The 23,386-nt window shown below is 37.6% G+C and overlaps 1 protein-coding gene across 5 annotated transcripts; it reads left to right on the forward strand.

Annotated features, from left to right (window-relative positions):
- The first annotated feature begins 1,222 nt into the window (after positions 1-1,222).
- On the forward strand, positions 1,223-22,551 carry LOC127882117 (universal stress protein Slr1101-like). 5 transcript variants are annotated; one of them, XM_052430569.1, is made up of 4 exons: positions 1,223-1,456; positions 14,508-14,588; positions 17,101-17,192; positions 21,366-22,551. In XM_052430569.1, exons 1-4 carry the CDS (start codon positions 1,387-1,389, stop codon positions 21,564-21,566), a joined length of 444 nt encoding a protein of 147 aa, XP_052286529.1. In that variant the 5' UTR covers positions 1,223-1,386; the 3' UTR covers positions 21,567-22,551. The 5 variants fall into 5 exon arrangements, with proteins under 5 accessions (XP_052286529.1, XP_052286531.1, XP_052286533.1 ...); XM_052430571.1 differs by lacking the exons at positions 1,223-1,456; positions 14,508-14,588 and adding an exon at positions 16,088-16,125 and having other exon boundaries at positions 17,036-17,192; XM_052430573.1 differs by lacking the exons at positions 1,223-1,456; positions 14,508-14,588 and adding an exon at positions 16,610-16,645 and having other exon boundaries at positions 17,036-17,192.
- Positions 22,552-23,386: the final 835 nt, after the last annotated feature.

The following is a 23,386-nucleotide window of genomic DNA, read 5'->3' on the forward strand; positions in this document are numbered from 1 at the left end:
AATATGAACGCGATAGAAACGGAATATCACTTTTTGTTAGTTTGCCCAAAATACAAGGATCTCAGAAAAAAATTCTTCAAACCTTATTTTTGCCGATGGCCTACTGTAAATAAATTTACCGCACTTATAAACTCAGAATAAAAAATTGTACTGAATAAATTAGCAAAATTCATATTTTTTGCAAATAAGTCCAGAACACTGCATAGTGATTAAAAAATAAGTATTACAATTGTTAATATCATTTTATACATCATTGTTTGCATATGTACTAACTATGCTCTTGTTAACCATTGTTGTTGATTGTATGTCTTACCCACTGTATATGTGTTCTATATACTGTTTGCTATAAACATTGTATTTGTTTTATGCAATAAAGAATATGGTATGGTATGGTATATTAATAAAAAGAAGCAAAGGCTTAGATCATACAAACAATTAAAGAATCCCAGGGTTAATTACTCAAGAATAAAGGTATTATCGTTATAAAAGAGATCGATCAATTAACAATATAATTGACACGTACACTACCGCGGGCGGGTGATGGCAAACAACAATACACGTGTCATAACCGCGAAAGCGTGATAACCTTGCTTCGTGGTAAAGATATTTTCAAATATCATATATATTGAAATGGAAAAAAAAATAAAAAAAGGTCTTTTCCGGAATTTCCTTTTTGCCGAAAATATTGGGGCGGCGGCCTCCGACCCTGCCGACCCAGCTCTGACGCCTCTGCTATACTAGATCGAAAGCAAAGGTTTTGCAAGATGTGCTTTCAGCTAATGTAATGTAGCGGTCTCGGAACGATCTCGTTTTACAAAAAACACTTTAGGTTAATGAAATTGTTTCATGATTTGCGCTAATAACTTCATCTAAAACTAAATATTTTCAAAATATAGTTTTCTACAACCGTGAAACACTAGAAATATTTATAAATAGCCTTAAAGTACATCTTATCAACTAAACACACTTGATTGTTCTTTAAAGGGAAACTACTTCCGTTTGCTATGCACACAAATGACTCCCCCTTTTTTTTAATTAGAGTGACTCCCATGTTGTATCGGCGACTTTAAATACATCCAATATATCGACTATCTCCGGAATACTCCGTTATGTATAGGATATGCATGCGATCAATCTGAACGCATCGGACAGTGGGCTACACCAGACGATCGCCGATATGGCGGAATTGTCCGAGGAGTCCCGATTGGCATGCGATAAGTTCGTCTTTCCCGAGTAGTTACGATCTCACAAAATGGGTCTGTCATAAACCATTCCACTGTATACCACTGACAGTGTGTATTGACGCCCAGGGCTGCGTTGTCAACTTTGGATTAATTACGTGACAGTAATCTTAATTTGTATTTTGTGGATACTAAAATTAAATCAATGGCTGAACACAAGCGGGTTGTTGCTGTTGCGATTGATGAAAGCGAGTTCTCTGAAAAAGCTCTGCAATGTAAGTTCCTTTTAGATCATAAGTGGATCGTGATTTACACTAGTTAATGTAACTTGTTAAGTGGTTTTATGCTTGAATACACGTGGTATTTTTTTTTTATTGACTTTTGCTTTGTTTTGAGTTTCATTTGATATATGGCTTCCACTATAAGGCAAAAACATGAACACACAACACACGACAGCATAAAACATAAATGTCAGTTCTTGTCAATGTGACATAAACGCAGATAAAGATTACTGCAGTACACTATTGGTCGTGGATTTTGGTTCGTGCTGATTTGTAAAGATTCTGTTCAGGAAAGAAATCGATCCAAGATGCAATAGATCACATATGCAGATATGCATAATCATTGGTTTTTAAAATGCTGTTTTTATGTTTTTGGTTTTGATAATGCTTCTGATTTCTATTATAAACGATATGCTATTCATAGTGTTATTTACAATAAAATAAGATAATATTGACAGTCGATAAATATACAATAGTAAATGAATATATTATCTGTAAACATTAAAAGTTTGTACGGAACGAAAAACCAACGATTTTCCATAAGGACTCACTTGATTTTTTTTAAATCATAAAGTTTCCCAAAGCTTTAATGAATGGTCTCTACTTTGGTAGACTTATTACGTATTGTATAACCGTCTGCTGGTGAATTATGTGTTGAAAATATTTGAGAAAATCTCTAAAGCGTCTTTTCAATGATGTGTTGATGTCGTATAGAACTACTGGTATAGTATGATTCTGGTCTACCATTCCAAAGGTCCCCGGTTCAATGCCCGACCGGGGCACTGAAAATATCAGAAATGCTTGTGTTTCCCACCCAACTAGAGACGTACTGGTATGAAACCCAGGAAATTCTCGCGTGTATCGGTGCTATACACTGAGCACGTAAAAGAACCAAGGGGTCTATTCGCAAAGAGCTAGGGTATCGCACCCGGATTCCTTGTATCCCAATACTGTCTCTTCTGCTGGCTGTCACTTCAGCAAAACCAAAGGACCCCATTGAAAATAAGTGCTTGCACTTTCATGGGTTATCCTTGACTGCAAGGTTATACTTACATACATACCCGAAGAAATGCCAAAAGTCGCATCAAACATAACGCTGAAATGCATCAGTTAGCATAGCATATTGATTGGTTGGGAATGTAGTATCTTGATCGTGATAATTTTTGATTTAACAGATAACATATAGATTCACAGAGGCGTTTAAATACACTAGGCAAACATAAATACACATATTAATAGTGTTAGGTACTCTAAATTCAGAAGCAGGCTTCCGATAATTGCACGTGCGTGTTGATGTAAAGGGACATGCAATTTTTAGATCCATCTCTTTGGTGTGCTTAATATCTGCGCACCAATCCTTTTACCACTAAATGTAAAGTTATTGTAAAGTTATTGTTCCCCAAATTCGAGGACCATTATAATTTAAATCCGCAAACTTTTTAAATACGGTTGTGGTTAGAAAGCAGTCAGATGTAAATAGGAGGAAGCGTACCGTATCATATTCAATATCGAACAAATGTAAATTTTTGTAAGATCAGTATCTTTATATAAATAACTTGTGGTACATATAGGTTAGCTACACTGCCGCGTTTTACAATTTCTGCAAAATGTAAACGCGCGTACATTATATTGACATTATTATCACACATTTAAAATTTAAAGAGCCAATTATAGTTTTATATTAATGTTACTGGCTTGCATTTACGTCTCTTATAGTCGCACATTAAGCTATTTAATGAATATCTGTACGCTAATGTTTGATCAATAGTATAGTGTCTACCTCTTTCATAGAGTATTAAAGCCATTATTGATGAAGAAACCAAATACCGGTATGGGTTCAACATACACGTACGTTCTGAAAAGTGTATAAATATGGCTGCTGATAATCATTATAACGATGATACATGTAGAAAACTACTGATGATTATGCTGCTTATGATCAAGTGAATAGATGGAAGAGAAGGAAAACGTGATTATGTACGTAGACATTGTGAGAATGTGGCTGTTGATGATAATAATGCTGTCGCTGATCATTATGATGATGCTGCTGCTGATTTCAATAATGATCATGTCATCGACGACCTCAACCGAAATGTTTTTTTCTTTGGATATAACCATGAAAGTTATTTCATGTTTTTGGGGAGACGTGCATACGGATTGTTTTAACAGACACTGTTTTTCAGTTCCGACTCTCGCGCTATCGTAACTTCTGTCAGATTAAATAAGTGTTTTATGTAAACCAGTACCTTTTATGACAAGATTTCGCGCACGCATATGTATGCTATCACATGCTATGCAATGGGATCGTGTGTAACAAAGTCATCACAAATATTGTTATCTTAATCAGGTGTAAGCGACATGTTCAGCGTGTTCAAAAGACTGTTAGACTGTTAACAACATTCATGCGCACGTTTAAAAATATGGTATATAATTACGACTTGAATTAGATCCTGTCCCGCATATGTATGTGCCTATTTTGTTGGAAACCCGGGGTTAATGCATGTGCGTAAAGTATCCTCTTAGATTAGCCTGTGCAGCCCACACAGGCTAATCAGGGACACCACTTTCCGCCTAAACTGGATTTTCGTTTAGAAGAAACTTCCTTTAAAAACAAAATATTCCATAAAAGTGGACAGTGGCGCCTCTAATTAGCCTGTGCAACTGAAAATGCATTAAGTCCCGTTTTCCCAGAGCGAGACACGTATCATCTCTGAATGCAGCCGTATGCAGTTTAAACACAGACTATGAATTTGCTGTCCTTGCGTCCGTTTATGGGACCCATTTACAAATCTTAGATGTATACTGTATATATACCCACACTCCACTAAAAAAATGCCCTTGCAAACAATTAAAATAATCTATTTTTAAGCCACAGATTATACAAAATCTAGTTTTCATTCAATGGGGTATTTCATACAAACATCTAAACTGAATTTTATTGTTGTGAATGTGAGTAAATTGTAGTTTTACATGAAATAAACACTCTTTAATATAACAAATACCAAAATGTAGATTTACGATATAGGTTCCCCGTCTGAAGGGACCCAGTTCCAAATTCACAAAAAGAGCGATTAGTTTTTCAATCAAATAAATTTCAACCCCGAAAACAATTAACTGAAACTGTTCTCAAAATTTAAATATTGGAACATCTTTTTTTCTTGTTTCATAATACCAATATAAGTTTCATGAGCAGCACTTCATGTATAATGCTTATCAAGCAAGCCAATTTTGTTGTAATAACTGAACACATTTCGGATGCTTTTTGTCCAGAGAAAGTTTGCAACGGCAAGCAATATATGTGAGTATGAGTTAACACAGGGTGAATTCAAAGTCAAATTGTACAATTATGAGACCGTAAAAACCGTATGTGCTCAACGTGAATGATATGAAGTCATTACACTTGGTTAATAATGTCAAGCTGTCGTTGTCAATTGAATTATTTAGAAACGTGAATTTTAATGTTTCTTTTCAAAAGCAGGAAATGCATCGAATGTCTTTTTTAAACGATATTTCTTGTTACGAGATCAGTTTAATATAAGCACGGCACAACCGAGGATCGCTGGTTGGATTTCTGACCCGACCACGCGAGTCGTGCACTTGTCTATGCGATGTCTTCTATTAGAGTTTTATTCGATAGTAGTGTTTTTTTATAAGTATTTTTGCGCCAAAGTGAATGAACCTAATGATTTAGTGGGTTTCCGACCAAGCAATGCGATAAACAAAAGTAGTTAATGGAAGTTATAAGAAATACATAAATTCAAACATGTTTAAAGGCAAAACAGCCAGTAAAGATAAACAGAGCGAAAAAAAAAAGATCCGCCGTTGAGCTATTGTGTGGAGTTGCGATTGTGGGGTGTTGCGATCCGCCGTTCGTCGTTAGTCGTCAAAAATGTGCTTTAACAGGAAGCAGGATCAACGGGTTTCACAGGGGTTTAAAGGGATCTTTTCACGGTTTGGTAAATTGACAAAATTGAAAAAAGTTGTTTCAGATTCGCAAATTTTCGTTTTAGTTATGATATTTGTGAGGTAACAGTATTACTGAACATTTACCATAGTTCAATATAGCCATTATATGTATCTTTTGACAATTCGAGAACCTAAAAATTATAAAGCGTTGCAACGCGAAACGATTGAATAATTTGGAGAGTTCTGTTGTTGTCGTTTAAATTTACGAAACTACGAAGATTGCTTATATTAGTTCTAAATTACATCACCTGTGTACACCCGGCGGAATAGCCGAGAGGGCTAACGCGTTTTACTTCAGCCTAACTCCAGGACTCCGGCGGTCACTGGTTCGAGCCCTGACACCGGCTACTTGTTTTTCCTTTTTTTATTTTATTCTTGATTTTTTACTGGAGTTTTTAAGATCCAATGTTTACATTTATCAATATAAAGCTTTTAATGACAAACTTTAAAATATGCCAAAATCTGTGAAAAGGCCACTTTAAACACGGACTGGAAAGAATGTAAACACACCGTAAACAACTTTGTTTTTGCAAATATCTCAAGTTATTGACAATTGCAAAAATCTTTATTGCATAAAATAAGTTTTACTTGCATTTTTTGTCGATATCTTAAAATTAAGAGTTAATCATTGGATACGTCTGAAATCGGTGCCAAAATTTCACGTTGCGTGCAGCATAACCGTGACCATGAATTCGTCATTTATCGAATGTTTGGCCAAGAACACAAGCTAATTAAATAAAGTAATTCTGGTGTTTTTCACATTGCCATAAGAAGCATTTACAAAATTGTCTTTTATGTACTGTCGTTGAAATTCTTATTTTTTTTTAAGTTATCTGAAGAAAAGCACCACCTACCGGAGTGTTTAAATCCATTAACGTTCAATTGTGAACCCCACAAAGTCACGTGATCCTGCACCCTGTTAAACCCATTTATGCCTAGCGTCTAGAAAAAAAGGCTTTGCAAACAGCGGAGGCCTAGATGAGACGCCGCATAATGCGGCGTCTCATCAGGGTCTGCGCTGTTTGCTTAAAGGAATTTCTGAAAGAAATATTCTAAATATAGATATAAAAATACTAGACACCCCTAATTTTGGAAATAAATTGATCCCATTTAGAAGGATGGGAGAATCCACTAGGCATAAATGGGTTAAACAACTCATAAACTGCTTGGAAGAATGTCCTGAAACTTCACAAGAATGGCCCTCGGTTTAATTTGTTCAAATCGTTCCGATCACATGCGTCTGAGGGTCACTAGGGCTAAAATATATTTGAAAAAGGGAAATACAGAAAATCTCGGAAACCGCCTTGCTCAGATGTTAATTATTTGATTTGTCATATCATGTAATGTTTCTTAACAATGTTTGTTCACAGGTTTGTGACAATGTTTGTGTCGGAGATGGCCACGCACATGGGTTTACATAATTCATATAGACATGTTTATCAACATAACTTTAACAAATCTCATCTGAAACCGCAAGTACAAGAGATTTGGTATTGTGCATATCACATGTTGACTTTCTACAAAGTTTGTTAAAGGTTACATTCCACTAAATCATCGCGTATCCTTCATGGGTCCAAAAGTAGTGCATATATTTAAAGATTTCATTTTAACTTCTCGTATGAAAACAGTTATATATCAAATCGATGCCTTTTGTGGTTATTTGCGGTATTTAATGTGTGTCTTAAGTCTTAATATTTTGTTGCATGTCATTTTGGGACTATTTTGAAAGATGAAGGTTCGGGAAGCATTTATTGAGTCGCTGGGCCATCGCCGAAATTTAACTACGGGAAACCTGTTTGCTGAAGGTGCATGCATTTTCGCGAATGTCAGTTTTTCTTTTAAAGTATTTTAGAAGTAGAACATTCACATCTTTAAATTAATCAAATGTGGAAACTAATCTTCAACCCATGCCCATGGAGTCAATTATGAACAAGTCATTGGAGTAACATGTCTGTGCCATATGTTTGTAGTGAAAACCTTCAACAATTTTCTCCCGGTTATCATATATTGTGTATCTCAATGTGATAACAGGTAAGGGAATTAGGACCACCATTTTCTTCTTGTTCTATGTTTAAAGTTTTTTAAGCATCCCGTTTTATTAGCAACACAATTGCCATCATTATTGTCAATTAATCATCATCATTATCATCATCATGACATCACGCTTTGAAGTTTGCTGACGCTTTTTTGGTCACATTTTTTCGATTAGCTCAAATTTATTACACCACAATAAGAGGCGAATTAAAACACCATTACATGTTTGTGTCAATTATTTCAACAATCATCAAGAAATTACTCGCAAAAAGATCGATTCCCTTCTGTTTTTCCGCCTTTCTGTCGAACGGACATTTGATCGCACGTCCGTCTGACTAACTACATGCCCAGTGCTTGTAAAATACGAAGGGACTTCTTTGTCAAAGTTATCTAATTGCCATTGTCGGAACCATGCTGGGTCCGACATACGCAAAGCACTGAAATAAAGTACCGGTACTAGAAATAAAGTAGTATTAATAAAATAAACTAATATATTCCATTATTGTTTAACATTCTTTCTTTTTAACTGTCATATCATGCGTATTCTTTTATTTATACATATAAAGTAAGTCTTTATATATATACGATCCATCATTATAACATTATTAAAAAAAGAATATACATGTATTATTTGCATATACCAATATCGAACACGAGTTTTATGTGTTTCATCAGAACGTTATTGCGATAATGTCTACATTATTATACAATCCAAATCTCTGTTTGGATGAAGTCGCTTAAATGACCGATTTAAGAGTCTTTCATTTGTATTGGTCGCCTATCGGCAAATCGACTACATTTCCCATCGTTGACAGACATTGATTGCGAGATATGGTATCTGTTGGTTCCGTCAGCGGAAATAATTGTATGGCAGGACTATCAGATATGGCCTGGAAAATCAATCGTATGAAGAGAGCATGTTCTACGATACCGTCATGTCCGATGTTTGCGACCATGATCACCACTTTCTATTCCAGAGGAACGAACACTGTCGTGCGTCCAGTTGTCCAATAATGATCACCACTTTCTATTCCAGAGGAACGAACACTGTCGTGCGTCCAGTTGTCCAATAAAGTTATAAGCATTAAGTTAGCGGTATTTGACCAACATAAAACTAAATTGAATTATTTTCGAATATACACGCCTATATCTTGCCGACAACATGATGTTTATGACGTTATCATGTGTTACGATAAAAGTCTTATCATTTTAATAAAAATGTCCCTTAATGCAAGAATGTTCAAGGATTGTCCCGGGAATATTCAGTTCATTTACATTGAAATATGCGCGTGTGTTTTGCGAGAAGCATTATATTCCCATAAGTCAATGTAATTTTGAGGGATTTATTGCAGACGTCACGGACTATATGTCTGCTGTAGCATTTACCACTAAACTTGCCCGATCTTTGAACATGTTCGTGCAAAACGGTATGGTGACATGTTCGTGCAATACGGTATGATGACATCATGTTCGTGCAATACGGTATGATGACATCATGTTCGTGCAATACGGTATGATGACATCCAATACGGTATGATAACTCGTGCAATACGGTATGATGACATCATGTTCATGCAATACGGTATGATGACATTACAGGGTTTTTTTTTGGCCCGATTTTATAGCCGAAATTCGGCTATGTTCCCAATCCCAAAAAGTATATTTTTTCCCCAAAATGTGGAAAAAAATTCCCAATTTAAAAAAAAGAATTTTTTTAATTTTATTTTATTTTTTAGAATGAAGTCTAATGCGTATTTTATCTCAATTTCAATTCAATTACATCTAAGAAAGTATTATATGATTTTGTTCTTTTAATTTGAATGATTATAAAGAGTTATATCAAATTTAGTATTTCCCTAATCAGTGGACTTTTTATGTGGAAAAAAAGGCTAATGAATTTATTTTCCCAATTTCATGAAAATGCCGATAAAATTCCCAATTCCAAAGCCATGGGCTATCTTCCCAAAAAGTGGAGAAAAATAACCTGTGCATCATGTTCGTGCAATACGGTATGATGACATCCAATACGGTATGATGACTCGTGCAATACGGTATGATTACATCCAATACGGTATGATGACATCCAATTTCCTCGCAGGATTTTACTTGTTCCCAGAATTCTTTGACCATTACATTCCACAGGATGATGGGTGATTCAAAAAGTATTATTTTATATGATTTAACATCGTACTTTATGTTATTTTACCTTTTTGACGGTGATAACATGTTACTAGCTAGAAACTCTTATAAATCTGACATTTAACTTGTCAATGTAGTGTCTCAAATGGGTTGTAACACTGCTCATGGAGTTTGAACTTATCTGGGATTATGTTTGTCGTCGGATCGTTTCTCCGAGACGATTGCCTCTCCGAGACGATTGCTTCTCCGAGACGATTGCTTGTCCGAGACGATTGCTTGTCCGAGACGATTACTTCTTCGAGACGATTGCTTCTCCGAGACGATTGCCTGTCCAAAACGATTGCTTCTCCGAGACGATTGCCTCTTCGAGACGATTGCTTCTCCGAAACGATTGCTTCTCCGAGACGATTGCTTCTCCGAGACGATTGCTTCTCCGCGACGATTGCCTCTCCGAGACGATTGCTTCTCCGAGACGATTGCTTCTCCGAGACGATTGGTTCTCCGAGACGATTGCTTCTGCGAGACGATTGCTTGTCCGAAACGATTGCTTCTCCGAGACGATTGCTTCTCCGAGACGATTGCTTGTGCAAAGCGATTGCTTCTGCGAGACGATTGCTTCTCCGAGATGATTGCCTCTGCGAGACTTCTTTGAGACGACTGCTTGTCCGAAACGATTGCTTCTCCGAGACGATTGCTTCTCCGAGACGATTGTTTGTCCGAGACGATTGCTTCTCCGAGACGATTGGTTCTGCGAGACGATTGCTTATCCGAAACGATTGCTTCTCCGAAACGATTGCTTCTCCGAGACGATTGCTTCTGCGAGACGATTGCTTGTCCGAAACGATTGCTGCTTTGAGAAATTTCCTCTCCGAGACGATTGCTTCTCCGAGACGATTGTTTCTCCGAGACGATTGCCATTTCCGAGGCGATTGCAAACCACGAAATAGCATTTTGTAGTCGTTGCGACTGACAACGTCGATTGATTGCAGTTTACTTATATTCTTTTCGCCTGCTCTATAATTATTATGATAGTCCATCAGGAAAACGTTCAGAAACCTAGTGAAAAATATGTTTAATGTCTAAATCCATGGTCTACATTTATGACCAAAAGTTGGAAGAAGTTTTCTGAATCATTGGGAAGTAATTGACTCAATGTTTGATATAACTTCGATGCATACCGTATACTTAATTTGATAACACGCTCCAATCATACATGCGTATTTTTATATGGATTTTTCAGATTGTTTTGTATTATTAAATTGCGAGGGAATGAGCCCAAAAAGCATTGCGCGAAGAACAGTGAAAGAAACGAATTATTACTGAAATTGTAATAAATCCTCAAATCTGCACCGTTTCTGCAAACTTCTTGTTTCTTGTCATAAACACTGGATAGTTATGATAATGCACATATAAAATAGTATTTAAACAGGTAACTCGAACCAAGTTAAAACCTCTATAGGGACGTGAACTTTGTGACGGTAACTGAACATTGACTTAAGCGTCTCTCAAAACAATGTCGTTGTGGTCAATTAAATCCTAGGAAAATCTCGTTCTCTTTAGGAGCATTTAACTGTTTTTGTTTAAAGCTATGGGGACAACTTGAGGTTCAATCCCCAAATATTAAAATGGGAATTTATGGAAATCGTTTCTAATGGATATGTTACCGACCTAGTTCCGGGAGAACTGGGCATAATGCACGTGCGTCAAGTGGCGTGCAAGATAAGCCTGTGAAGTCCGCACAGGCTTACCAGAGACGAATCGTCCCACTTTAATTGAATGTTAATTTAAAGGAAGCCTCTTCTAAACAAAAATCCAGTTTAGGCGGAGAGTATTTTTGCTGATTAGCCTGTGCGAACTGCGCATGCCTATCTAGGACGACGCTATACTTATGCATAAAGCCCAGTGTTGTATAGAACGCGGCTCTTACAGTATCTGGGAATGCCTCTGGAGTCGAGTTAGTATAATCCGTTTGTACCGCATACATCATATTTCCCATTTGCCACAAGCGCTTTCGATTATTATTATTATTATTATTATTATTATTATTATTATTATTATTATTATTATTATTATTATTATTATTATGCCCCCCTTCGAAGAAGAGGGGGTATATTGTTTTGCACATGTCGGTCCTTCGGTCGGTCGGTCCGACCACCAAATGGTTTCCGGATGATAACTCAACAACGCGTAGGCCCAGGATCATGAAAGTTCATAGGTACATTGATCTTGACTGGCAGATAACCCTATTGATTTTCAAGTCACTATGTCGAAGGTCAAGGTCACAGTGACTTGAAACAGTATAATGATTTCCGGATGATAACTCAAGAACGCTTACGCCTAGGATCATGAAACTTCATAGGTACATTGATCACGACTGGCAGATGACCCCTATTGATTTTCAGGTCACTAGGTCAAAGGTCAAGGTCAAAATGACTCGAAACAGTATAATGGTTTACGGATGATAACTCAGGAACGCTTAGGTATAGGATCATGAAACTTAATAGGTACATTGATCATGAGTGGCAGATGACCCCTATTGATGTTCAGATCACTAGGTCAAAGGTCAAGGTCACAGTGACTCGAACAGGAAAATGGTTTTCGGATGATAACTCAAAAATGCTTAGGCCTAGGATCATGAAACTACATAGGTACATTGATCATGACTGGCAGATGACCCCTATTGTTGTTCAGATCACTAGGTCAAAGGTCAAGGTCACAGTGACTCGAACAATACAATGGTTTCCGGATGATTACTCAAGAACGCTTACGCCTAGGATCATGAAACTTCAAAGGTACATTAATCATGACTGGCAGGTCACCAGGTCAAAGGTCAAGGTCACAGTGACTCAAAACAGTATAATGGTTTCCGGATGATAACTCAAGAACGCTTACGCCTAGGATCATGCAACTTCATAGGTACATTGATCATGACTGGCAGATGACCCCTATTGATTTTCAGATCACTAGATCAAAGGTCAAGGTCACAGTGACTCGAAACAGTAAAATGGTTTCCGGATGATGACTCAAGAATGCTTACGCCTAGGATCATGAAACTTCATAGGTACATTGATCATGACTGGCAGATGACCCCTATTGATTTTCAGGTCACTAGGTCAAAGTCACAGTGACTCGAAACAGTAAAATGGTTTACGGATGATACCTCAAGAACGCTTAAGCCTGGGATTAGGAAAGTTCATAGGGACATTTGTCATGGCTGACTGATGACCCCTATTAATTTCCAAAACTCTATGTCAAAGGTCAAGATCACAGTGACTTGAAACAGTAAAATGGTTTCCGGATGATAACTCACGAATGCTAAGGGTTTGGATCAGGAAAATTCATGGGGACATTGGTCATGACCGAGAGACGACCCCTATTGATTTTCAAGACCCTAGAAAATCTTAGAAACGAAACAGTTTTTTATTGAAATATAACACTTTATTTATAACACTTCTTTCTGTTCATGTCGAAATGATTCGCTTTGTGGTTAACAAAAATGTACTTGTTCTTTAAAATATAAAATAATCCATATAATTTGTATAATTATGCCAGAAAAGACACTACTTCACTCCTTTTTTGTTGTGAGCGTGTGAATTTTGAATTAATTTATAGAGGCAGTTTTGCAAGTCAGTCTGCTTTAGCTACGCTAGGAACGATAACTGCATTAACTACGCTAGGAACGATAAGCACTGCCTGTTTATACTAAACCACTGGTACACTGCAGCAGACAGCCTAATGTTAACAGCTTGTGCGATGATATTGGCCAGTGTAGTGTTTATAACAGCTTGTGTGACGACATTGGCCAGTTTATCATTGAAATCTGTACATATTGGCTGCTTTCAGGGAAAACGGGGCTTAATGCTAAAAGTCTGTCATGTGGGCAAAATTGTTGCTCACTAATTTAAAGAAAAAAGATAAAGTATTAGATACACATAACACAACATGCAAATGATTATAGGCTTGTTATTCTTTAGCAAGGCAACCAAAATTCTAAAGATGTTTGACGGTGCAGCAACCAATTGTGAAAAAAGAGACATATTGTTGTTATTTTGTCTAAGTTATCTCTATAACATAAATACGAGGATAATCAGTGCACACACATCTCGACCTGTGCTTTAAGACACACTCTTTATAAATTTGAATGGGCTGTGTTCATTTTAAACTTGCGATATAAAAAGCTATAACATAATTTTGAAAACTGAGTTGCGTCTAAGATTATGCAATAGCGAACAACTTCAGTGCCTTCATCGCTTTGATTATAAAAGGGGACGCCAACAGCATCAAACAAATAACCACTATATCAAGTGACGTGTTGATGTACATGTTTGTATGACCTTAATTCACGCGATCCATTTGATAAAAACTGTAACGACGGCCCAGTTAAGCTTACAGCATGATAACTTGTGACAGATATAATTTATTATTTACACAAGCAACCATCCTTATAAAACACTAAAAACTTATTTCAGGATACCTATTGTTTATAAAAAACGCAATGAAGAAATGTTTAACATATAATTTGCATAGATGTGTCGATCCAAACAGTATCTGTCTATAACCTTAAAGCGCCATTAAAGTTTTGAGCATCTTTGCCTAAATGTTTTTTCGCGTCAAGGCGCTACTGACGTCACGTCCGCGGTGTCATTTCCGGGCGCGGCGACAATGTTGGTAATGAGGCCGATATTCCTGGCAACATGTACATGTGTACATTGTTAGATCTTTTACCATCGTCTATAATAACTCTTCAAGCGATACTGCCTCAGAATCGGGGTCTCATTTAAGGGTACTTCGACAGTAAACGCTATTAGGAGGGCTATTTAGAGGAACTTGTATGTGTAGACCCTAACAATATGATATTTATGCGCGTCAAGACGATTCTGACGTAACATCCGGTTTCTCGTTTCAGGGTACGTGGAGAATATACGCCGGGACGACGACTATGTGGTGCTGATTCACACGCCGGAACTGTACGACCTCTCTATGGCCAGTATGTATCGCGTTCACAATTAGAAGCATGATTACAACGAAGCCAAAGGCTTGAAATGGCTCCAGGGCCCGTATCCACAAAGCTACTTAGTTATTTATATGTTCCCCACTCTATACTGGGGACATATTGTTTTTGCCCTGTTTGTTTGATTGTTGGTTTGTTTGCGTCAAACTTTAACATTGGCCATAATTTTTGCAATATTGAAGATAGCAACTTGATATTTGGCATGCATGTGTATCTCATGGAGCTGCACATTTTGAGTGGTGAAAGGTCAAGGTCATCCTTCAAGGTTAACGGTCAAATATATGGGGGGACATAGTGTTCCACAAACACATAGTGTTTAAATTTTTACTTAAGTTTGATAAACCTCCGAAGGCAAGTTTTTTTCTTAAATCGTCATCCTCGAACTTCATTAGGGAAAAGAATAGGTACGTGTTTGTCGCGTGCTTATTTTTTCCTCAGTTAAAAAATAAACCGCCTAACGATATACTTAAGTATGTTGTAAGGGATCACAGGTGGTTAGCGTGTGGCTATGATATCAATTAGTGAAAACATCATTGTGAATGATAAATAATCATATTATAACGAAAAATAAAATTTTCTGATTTTTTTTTCACTATCAAATATATATATATATAACAAGGTATGCAACTCAAAATCAGCCGAAAACGGGGTGCATCGCTTTGAACAGCCATTACTTCATCAATTTTGCAGCAATTTTCACGATCTCGGTCTTAAGTTCAACGCAGAAATGAATTTCCTTTCTGGAAATGTATATGTATTGCAATATTTTTACAAATGCTGGGTCAACTTTTAAGAAATAACACGATACAAAACTCGCATGACCCAGGAGTAATCACGTGATAGTCAAGATGGCGACGTCTATGCCGATGCAGTTTTTTCGCCGTTTTATATTCTTCATTACTGGTATTATTATTTTTACATGCCGCTCACTTTCAAGCCATATCAGCATTAAAGAAACTAGTGTTTATTTTTTAATAATATTCGCTTCATATCTCGACCTTGTGTAGGTCTTTTTTGCAACGGAAATACGGCTGAAATAAGTCTTTTTTCCATTTAATTTTCAAAACTTCGCATAGAGGCAACAATTCAAATAAAATACTGATTGCATTATTAATGATTATCCGTTATACCTTCTATATGTGTTGACGACATTTGAAATATGTTATCTATATTGTATAATCAAGAAAGAATATGTAGTCAGACGCTACTTGAAATATGATATGTTATCTATAATGTATAATCAAGAAAGAATATGTTATAAGAACCATATCATATGTAATGTAATTCATCATTTTTATATATTATTGCCCGCCTCGTCTATACATTTAAGTACTTTTTTGCTCATGCATTCATGTCAAACATGAATTGAGTTGAAATAAAAGTGTTTTTTTTTACTTTTGACTTGACTAAGGTTGTATTCTTTATATGTTTGTATCTATTCTTTCCAGGTCCGGGCGTGGTCGATCAGTTGCTGCGAGAACTGACCGAGTATGTTTGTATCTATTCTTTCCAGGTCCGGCCGTGTTCGATCAGTTGCTGCGAGAACTGACCGAGTATGTTTGTATCTATTGTTTCCAGGTCCGGTCGTGGTCGATCAGTTGCTGCGAGAACTGACCGAGTATGTTTGTATCTATTGTTTCCAGGTCCGGCCGTGGTCGATCAGTTGCTGCGAGAACTGACCGAGTATGTTTGTATCTATTGTTTCCTGGTCCGGCCGTGGTCGATCAGTTGCTGCGAGAACTGACCGAGTATGTTTGTATCTATTCTTTACAGGTCCGGCCGTGGTCGAACAGTTGCTGCGAGAATTGACCGAGTATGTTTGTATCTATTGTTTCCAGGTCCGGCCGTGGTCGATCAGTTGCTGCGAGAACTGACCGAGTATGTTTGTATCTATTGTTTACAGGTCCGGCCGTGGTCGATCAGTTTTTGCGAGAACTGACCGAGTATGTTTGTATCTATTGTTTCCAGGTCCGGCCGTGGTCGATCAGTTGCTGCAAGAACTGACCGAGTATGTTTGTATCTATTCTTTCCAGGTCCGGCCGTGGTCGATCAGTTGCTGCGAGAACTGACCGAGTATGTTTGTATCTATTGTTTCCAGGTTCGGCCGTGGTCGATCAGTTGCTGCGAGAACTGACCGAGTATGTTTGTATCTATTGTTTCCAGGTCCGGCCGTTGTCGATCAGTTGCTGCGAGAACTGACCGAGTATGTTTGTATCTATTCTTTCCAGGTCCGGCCGTGGTCGATCAGTTGCTGCGAGAACTGACCGAGTATGTTTGTATCTATTGTTTCCAGGTCCGGCCGTGGTCGATCAGTTGCTGCGAGAACTGACCGAGTATGCTTGTATCTATTCTTTCCAGGTCCGGCCGTGGTCGATCAGTTGCTGCGAGAACTGACCGAGTATGTTTGTATCTATTCTTTCAAGATCCGGCCGTGGTCGATCAGTTGCTGCGAGAACTGACCGAGTATGTTTGTATCTATTGTTTCCAGGTCCGGCCGTGGTCGATCAGTTGCTGCGAGAACTGACCGAGAAAGTGAAGGCGCTTGAGGAGAAGTATAAGAAAAAGATCTTGGACTTGAAGGTGAGCTGAAGACGGCATATAAGGAGCATTTACCATCATTATGCCCCATCCCCGAGTCTGTCCGGCTAGCGCAGTGATTGGTACGCCCGCCTCTCACCTCTGTGACCTTGGTTTAAAACTGAATGCCGCCGTCGGGTTAAGTATTGGCTCCCGGCGCATGTGAGCTTGGTTTGTGGTCACCATAACCAACATATGGGCTTACCTTCGAGCACTTCGGATCTTCCCCCCCCCCCCCACCACCACACACAGCACAAGAAATTAACGAAATCAGGTTCTCAAAAATGCAGCTACAGGGCGCGAATGGAAATACACATATGAAAACCCTTCCGCTCTTGAATCATGAGTACCACCTTTTTTTTCTTTACGACTGTCCATTTGTTAGCTGTCCGTCGGTCATTGAAACCATTGCGTTTCCGCACGATATATAGAGAACGCTTTAAAATATAATCATGTAAATTGGTGCGATGATTTTTAGCTCAACTGATTGCTCAGTAGAGCTTTTGTGACCGGTCTTTGTCCGTCTTCCGTCCGTCCGTCCGTCGTCCACATTTGGTTTGTAAACACTCTAGAGGCCACATTTCATGTCGGATCTTCATGAAACTTGGTCCGAAGATTTGTCCCAATGATATCTCGATCAAATTCGATACTTGGTCATACTGGGTCAAAAACTAGGTCACTAGGTAAAAAATAGAAAACCTTGTAAACACTGTAGAAGTCACATTTCATGCCCAATCTTCATGTAACGTTGTCAAAATGTTTGCCTTAATGATATGTTGGTCGAGCTTAAAAGTGGTTCTGGTCCGTTGAAAAGCATGGCCGCCAGTTGGCGGGGCAGTTTTCCTTATTTGGCTATATAGAAACCTTGTAAACACTCTAGAAGTCAAAATTTTTGCCCAATCATCATGAAAGTTGGTCAAAACATTGGTTTTATTGATATCACGGACGAGTTCGAAAATGGTCCAGATCGGTGAAAAAAACATGGCCGCCAGCGGGTGGGGCATTTTTCTCTATATGTATATAGTGAAAACATGTGAACACTCTAGAAGTCACATTTTTTGCCCAATTTTCATGAAATTTGGTCAAAACATTTGATTCCTTGATATGAGAGTTGAGTTTGAAAATGGTTCCTGTCAGTTAAAAAACATGGCTGCCGGGGGGGGGGGCAGTTTTCCTTATTCGGCTATAAAGAAACCTAGTACACACTCTAGAAGTCACAATTTTTGCCCAATCATCATGAAAGTTGGTCAAAACATTGGTTTTATTGATATCTCGGACGTGTTCGAAAATGGTCCAGATCAGTGAAAAAACATGGCCGCCAGTGGGCGGGGCATTTTTCTCTATATGCATATAGTGAAAACATGTGAACACTCTAGAAGTCACATTTTTGGCCCAATTTTCATGAAATTTGGTCAGAACATTTGTTTCTTGATATAAGAGTTGAGTTCGAAAATGGTTCCGGTCAGTTGAATAACATGGCTGCCGGGGGGGGGGGGGGGCAGTTTTCTTTATTTGGCTATAGAGAAACCTTGAAAACACTCTAGTAGTCATAATTTTTGCCCAATCAATATGAAAGTTGGTCAATACATTGGTTTTATTGATATCTCGGACGAGTTCCAAAATGGTCCAAATCAGTGAAAAAACATGGCCGCCTGTGGGCGGGGCATTTTTCTCTATATGTATATAGTGAAAACATGTGAACACTCTAGAAGTCACATTTTTGGCCCAATTTTCATGAAATTTGGTCAGAACATTTGTTTCTTGATATGAGAGTTGAGTTCGAAAATGGTTCCGGTCAGTTGAATAACATGGCTGCCGGGGGGGGGGCAGTTTTTTTATTTGGCTATAGAGAAACCTTGTAAACACTCTAGAAGTCACAATTTTTGCCCAATCATCATGAAAGTTGGTCAAAACATTGGTTTTATTGATATCTCGGACGAATTTTGAAAATGGTCCAGATCGGTGAAAAAACATGGCCGCCAGTGGGCGGGGCATTTTTCTCTATATGTATATAGTGAAAACATGTGAACACCCTAGAAGTCATATTTTTTGCCCAACTTTCATGAAATTTGATCAGAACATTTGTTTCCTTGATATGAGAGTTGAGTTCGAAAATGGTTCCGGTCAGTTAAAAAACATGTCTGCCGGGGGGGCAGTTTTCCTTATTAGGCTATATAGAAACCTTGTAAACACTCTAGAGGTCACAATTTTTGCCCAATCATCATGAAAGTTGGTCAAAACATTGGTTTTATTGATATCTCGGACGAGTTCGAAAATGGTCCAGATCGGTTAAAAAACATGTGAACACTCTAGAAGTCACATTTTTGGCCCAATTTTCATGAAATTTGGTCAGAACATTTGTTTCTTGATATGAGAGTTGAGTTCGAAAATGGTTCCGGTCAGTTGAATAACATGGCTGCCGGGGGGGGGGGGGCAGTTTTCTTTATTTGGGTATAGAGAAACCTTGTTAACACTCTAGAAGTCATAATTTTTGCCCAATCAATATGAAAGTTGGTCAAAACATTGGTTTTATTGATATCTCGGACGAGTTCCAAAATGGTCCAGATCAGTGAAAAAACATGGCCGCCTGTGGGCGGGGCATTTTTCTCTCTCTATATATAGTGAAAACATGTGAACACTCTAGAAGTCACATTTTTGGCCCAATTTTCATGAAATTTGGTCAGAACATTTGTTTCTTGATATGAGAGTTGAGTTCGAAAATGGTTCCGGTCAGTTGAATAACATGGCTGCCGGGGGGGGGGGGGGCAGTTTTCTTTATTTGGCTATAGAGAAACCTTGTAAACACTCTAGAAATCACAAGTTTTGCCCAATCATCATGAAAGTTGGTCAAAACATTGGTTTTATTGATATCTCGGACAAATTTTGAAAATGGTCCAGATCGGTGAAAAAACATGGCCGCCAGTGGGCGGGGCATTTTTCTCTATATGTATATAGTGAAAACATGTGAACACTCTAGAAGTCATATTTTTGGCCCAATTTTCATGAAATTTGATCAGAACATTTGTTTCCTTGATATGAGAGTTGAGTTCGAAAATGGTTCCGGTCAGTTAAAAAACATGTCTGCCGGGGGGGGGGGGCAGTTTTCCTTATTAGGCTATATAGAAACCTTGTAAACACTCTAGAAGTCACAATTTTTGCGCAATATTCATGAAAGTTGGTCAAAACATTGGTTTTATTGATATCTCGGACGAGTTCGAAAATGGTCCAGATCCGTTAAAAAACATGTGAACACTCTAGAAGTCACATTTTTGGCCCAATTTTCATGAAATTTGGTCAGAACATTTGTTTCTTGATATGAGAGTTGAGTTCGAAAATGGTTCCGGTCAGTTGAATAACATGGCTGCCGGGGGGGGGGGGCAGTTTTCTTATATTCATATAGTAAAAAAAGCTTGTGAACACTCTAGAAATCAAATTTTTTCCCAATCATCATGAAACTTGGTACAAAGATTGTTTTTTTTATATATATCACATAATTAATGCCATAATTATTGCCCTTAGATTGTCCAAATTTTTATTATATTATACAAAATCCTTGTAAACACTCTAGAGGTCACAATTTTGTTTCAGATTTTAGGAATCTTGGTGATAATATTCATTGTTGTAAGCAAAGTTTGATGTTTGGTTAGGGGGTGTCAACTCAAAATATAGGTCACCAGGTAAAATCTTACAAAAACAAAAACACTCCATATGCCAGAGTTTTGGTTCAATAATGATGAAACTTGACCAGGATGTTTGTCTGGACAATATCTAGGTCAAGTTTGATGTTTGGTAAAGATTGAATGAACCGACTCCTCTCAGGTGAGCGAACTAGGGCCATCTTGGCCCTCTTGTTTAGTGGAAAAGACGACCCCTTTTTGTTTTGAGGTCAAAATTTAGATTGTCAAGGTCACGGTGTCGAGACATGTTGTGTTCGGTCACATGATGTAATTTCTGCACGTTGCGTATTCAGTCAATAGCTGCATTGTTTCACATTTGGTGTTGTACTTTATTCACGTTTGAATTTGGTCACGTGGTGTATTAAGAAACGGGTTGATTAGTTACCTACACTCGGTTAAACCAATTATTAAGCGATTTTCGCGAAGCCGCATCAATCCAGCTCGTGTCTGTATTTGTATACATAAGGGGCGATTATGAAATAACTTTTTTGAGTTTTAGATGACTGGCAAATTCCGCACTGGTCAAGGGAAACCCGGAGAGGTCGTGTGCAAAATCGCCGACGAGGAAAAGGCAAGCCTGATCGTTACTGGAACACGGGGCCTTGGCAAGATCAGGCGGACATTTCTTGGATCCGTGAGTGATTACATCATCCACCACTCCCATGTGCCAGTTCTCGTCTGCAGACATGAGCACCATTGATGACGTCACGGCGGTGTTTTTATGACATCATAGCGATTTGTTTTGTTAACGTCACATGGTCTGTGGATGCCTTGTGTCTATTAAAATCAAATATTTCGGAACCTAAAATGACCATAATTATTCTCAAAGCAGAAGCTACGTTTTTTTCCCAAAATGAATTAAAAAGTAATCCTTTATTTAAAGTATAATACAAAAAACTAATCATAACTCAAAATAATTACATCCTTTGACTGAACAGTGATTTTATTTTCAAAAGCGGCACATCATATTGGACCGAAATGAGGCCCAATCCAAAAAGAAAAAAGCGATTCTCTTACCACGATCATTTATACATTTGAAAGGACCCAATCCCATTTTGAAACAAGTGCGCAATATAATTGCAATGATTATGACTTCATTTATTGTGTGGTGCTTTTGATGAAAAATAAGGTTGATTGGTCCTTGTCACCTTTGCTGCTTTAGTTGAAGGCTCCATTGATTGTGCATGTTTTTTCATGACGTAGGAATTTATTGTAGATGCTCTCTTGTGGTGTAGTCGTCAATATTGCAGAATGTAGAGTAAAAGCTCTGTAAGAGTTCATTTTTCGTCGTTATTTAATGACAGCTAGGGGTCTATGGAAAAACTCATTTTCTACGTAGTGTTTAGCATCCATAAACAATCCTCACAGCAAATATCTAACGATATTCGAAATTCTAATTTAATATTGTTATATATTTGGATTTCCTCTCAATACAAGATTTACAATAAGAAAGTTTCTTTTTGTTGAAGTGTTGTTTAAATGCTATTTTAGTTATATGTATTCCGTATGAGTCATTCCGTTGTTCATATCGATGGTATTTGTTTATGTATACAACATGTACTTGTATCTATGTACAAAATAGTTGAAAATACGTTATGTTTATATTCCAGAAAGTTTCATACGCCTCGTATTCTGTTAGATTTATAAGCTGATGTAAATGAGAAATAAAAAAGAATGTACCAACATCAAGCGTTATACATTTGTACATTATTATGTAATTTCGCAGAAATAATTTCCATTTTATCACACAACCTAGAATTTGAATGTTACATCCACCTTTTATTTTGATAGCATGTACGATTTAAAACCCCAAATACGCTAGGTAACTGTTATCTTACATTTGAATGAAGATGTCAATTTAACAAAAATGCAAATATAGATCGAAATGGAATTCGCAAAATATTAAGAGTTTATGATGTAAAGACACTCAGCTCAGTACGGTAGGCCGGCGACACATAAACTAGACACGATAATGAATCAATGGTATTGCTTCTTAAATGTGTTTAAAATGTTGATATTTTGTTTACCTTGGATGTTTCGACATATTCTATGTAAAAATGATAGCAACAGGCACTATATTTACCACTACCCCCACAATCACAATCATTGCCACTACTAGATCTACTAGTAGTATCCCTTTACAATCATTGCTACTACTAGATCTACTAGTAGTATCCCTTCACAATCACTGCTACTACTAGATCTACTAGTAGTATCCCTCACAATCATTGCTACTACTAGATCTACTAGTAGTATCCATCACAATCATTGCTACTACTAGATCTACTAGTAGTATCCATCACAATCATTGCTACTACTAGATCTACTAGTAGTATCCCTTTACAAAACAGGCACTATATTTACCACTACCCCCACAATCACAATCATTGCTACTACTAGATCTACTAGTAGTATCCCTTTACAATCATTGCTACTACTAGATCTACTAGTAGTATCCCTTTACAAAACGCTATAGATTTTACATAATGATATGTGTCGTTTTCTGAGAAAACTGGGCAT

This window comes from Dreissena polymorpha, chromosome 5 (assembly GCF_020536995.1).
Source record: "Dreissena polymorpha isolate Duluth1 chromosome 5, UMN_Dpol_1.0, whole genome shotgun sequence".
NCBI lineage: Eukaryota > Metazoa > Mollusca > Bivalvia > Myida > Dreissenidae > Dreissena > Dreissena polymorpha.

Coding starts and splice junctions, on each gene's coding strand:
- LOC127882117 (XM_052430569.1), top strand. CDS start 1,387: ATGGCTGAACACAAGCGGGTTGTTGCTGTTGCGATTGATGAAAGCGAG. Junction 1,457..14,507: donor CTCTGAAAAAGCTCTGCAAT/GTAAGTTCCTTT, acceptor TTCTCGTTTCAG/GGTACGTGGAGAATATACGC. Junction 17,193..21,365: donor AAAAGATCTTGGACTTGAAG/GTGAGCTGAAGA, acceptor TTTGAGTTTTAG/ATGACTGGCAAATTCCGCAC.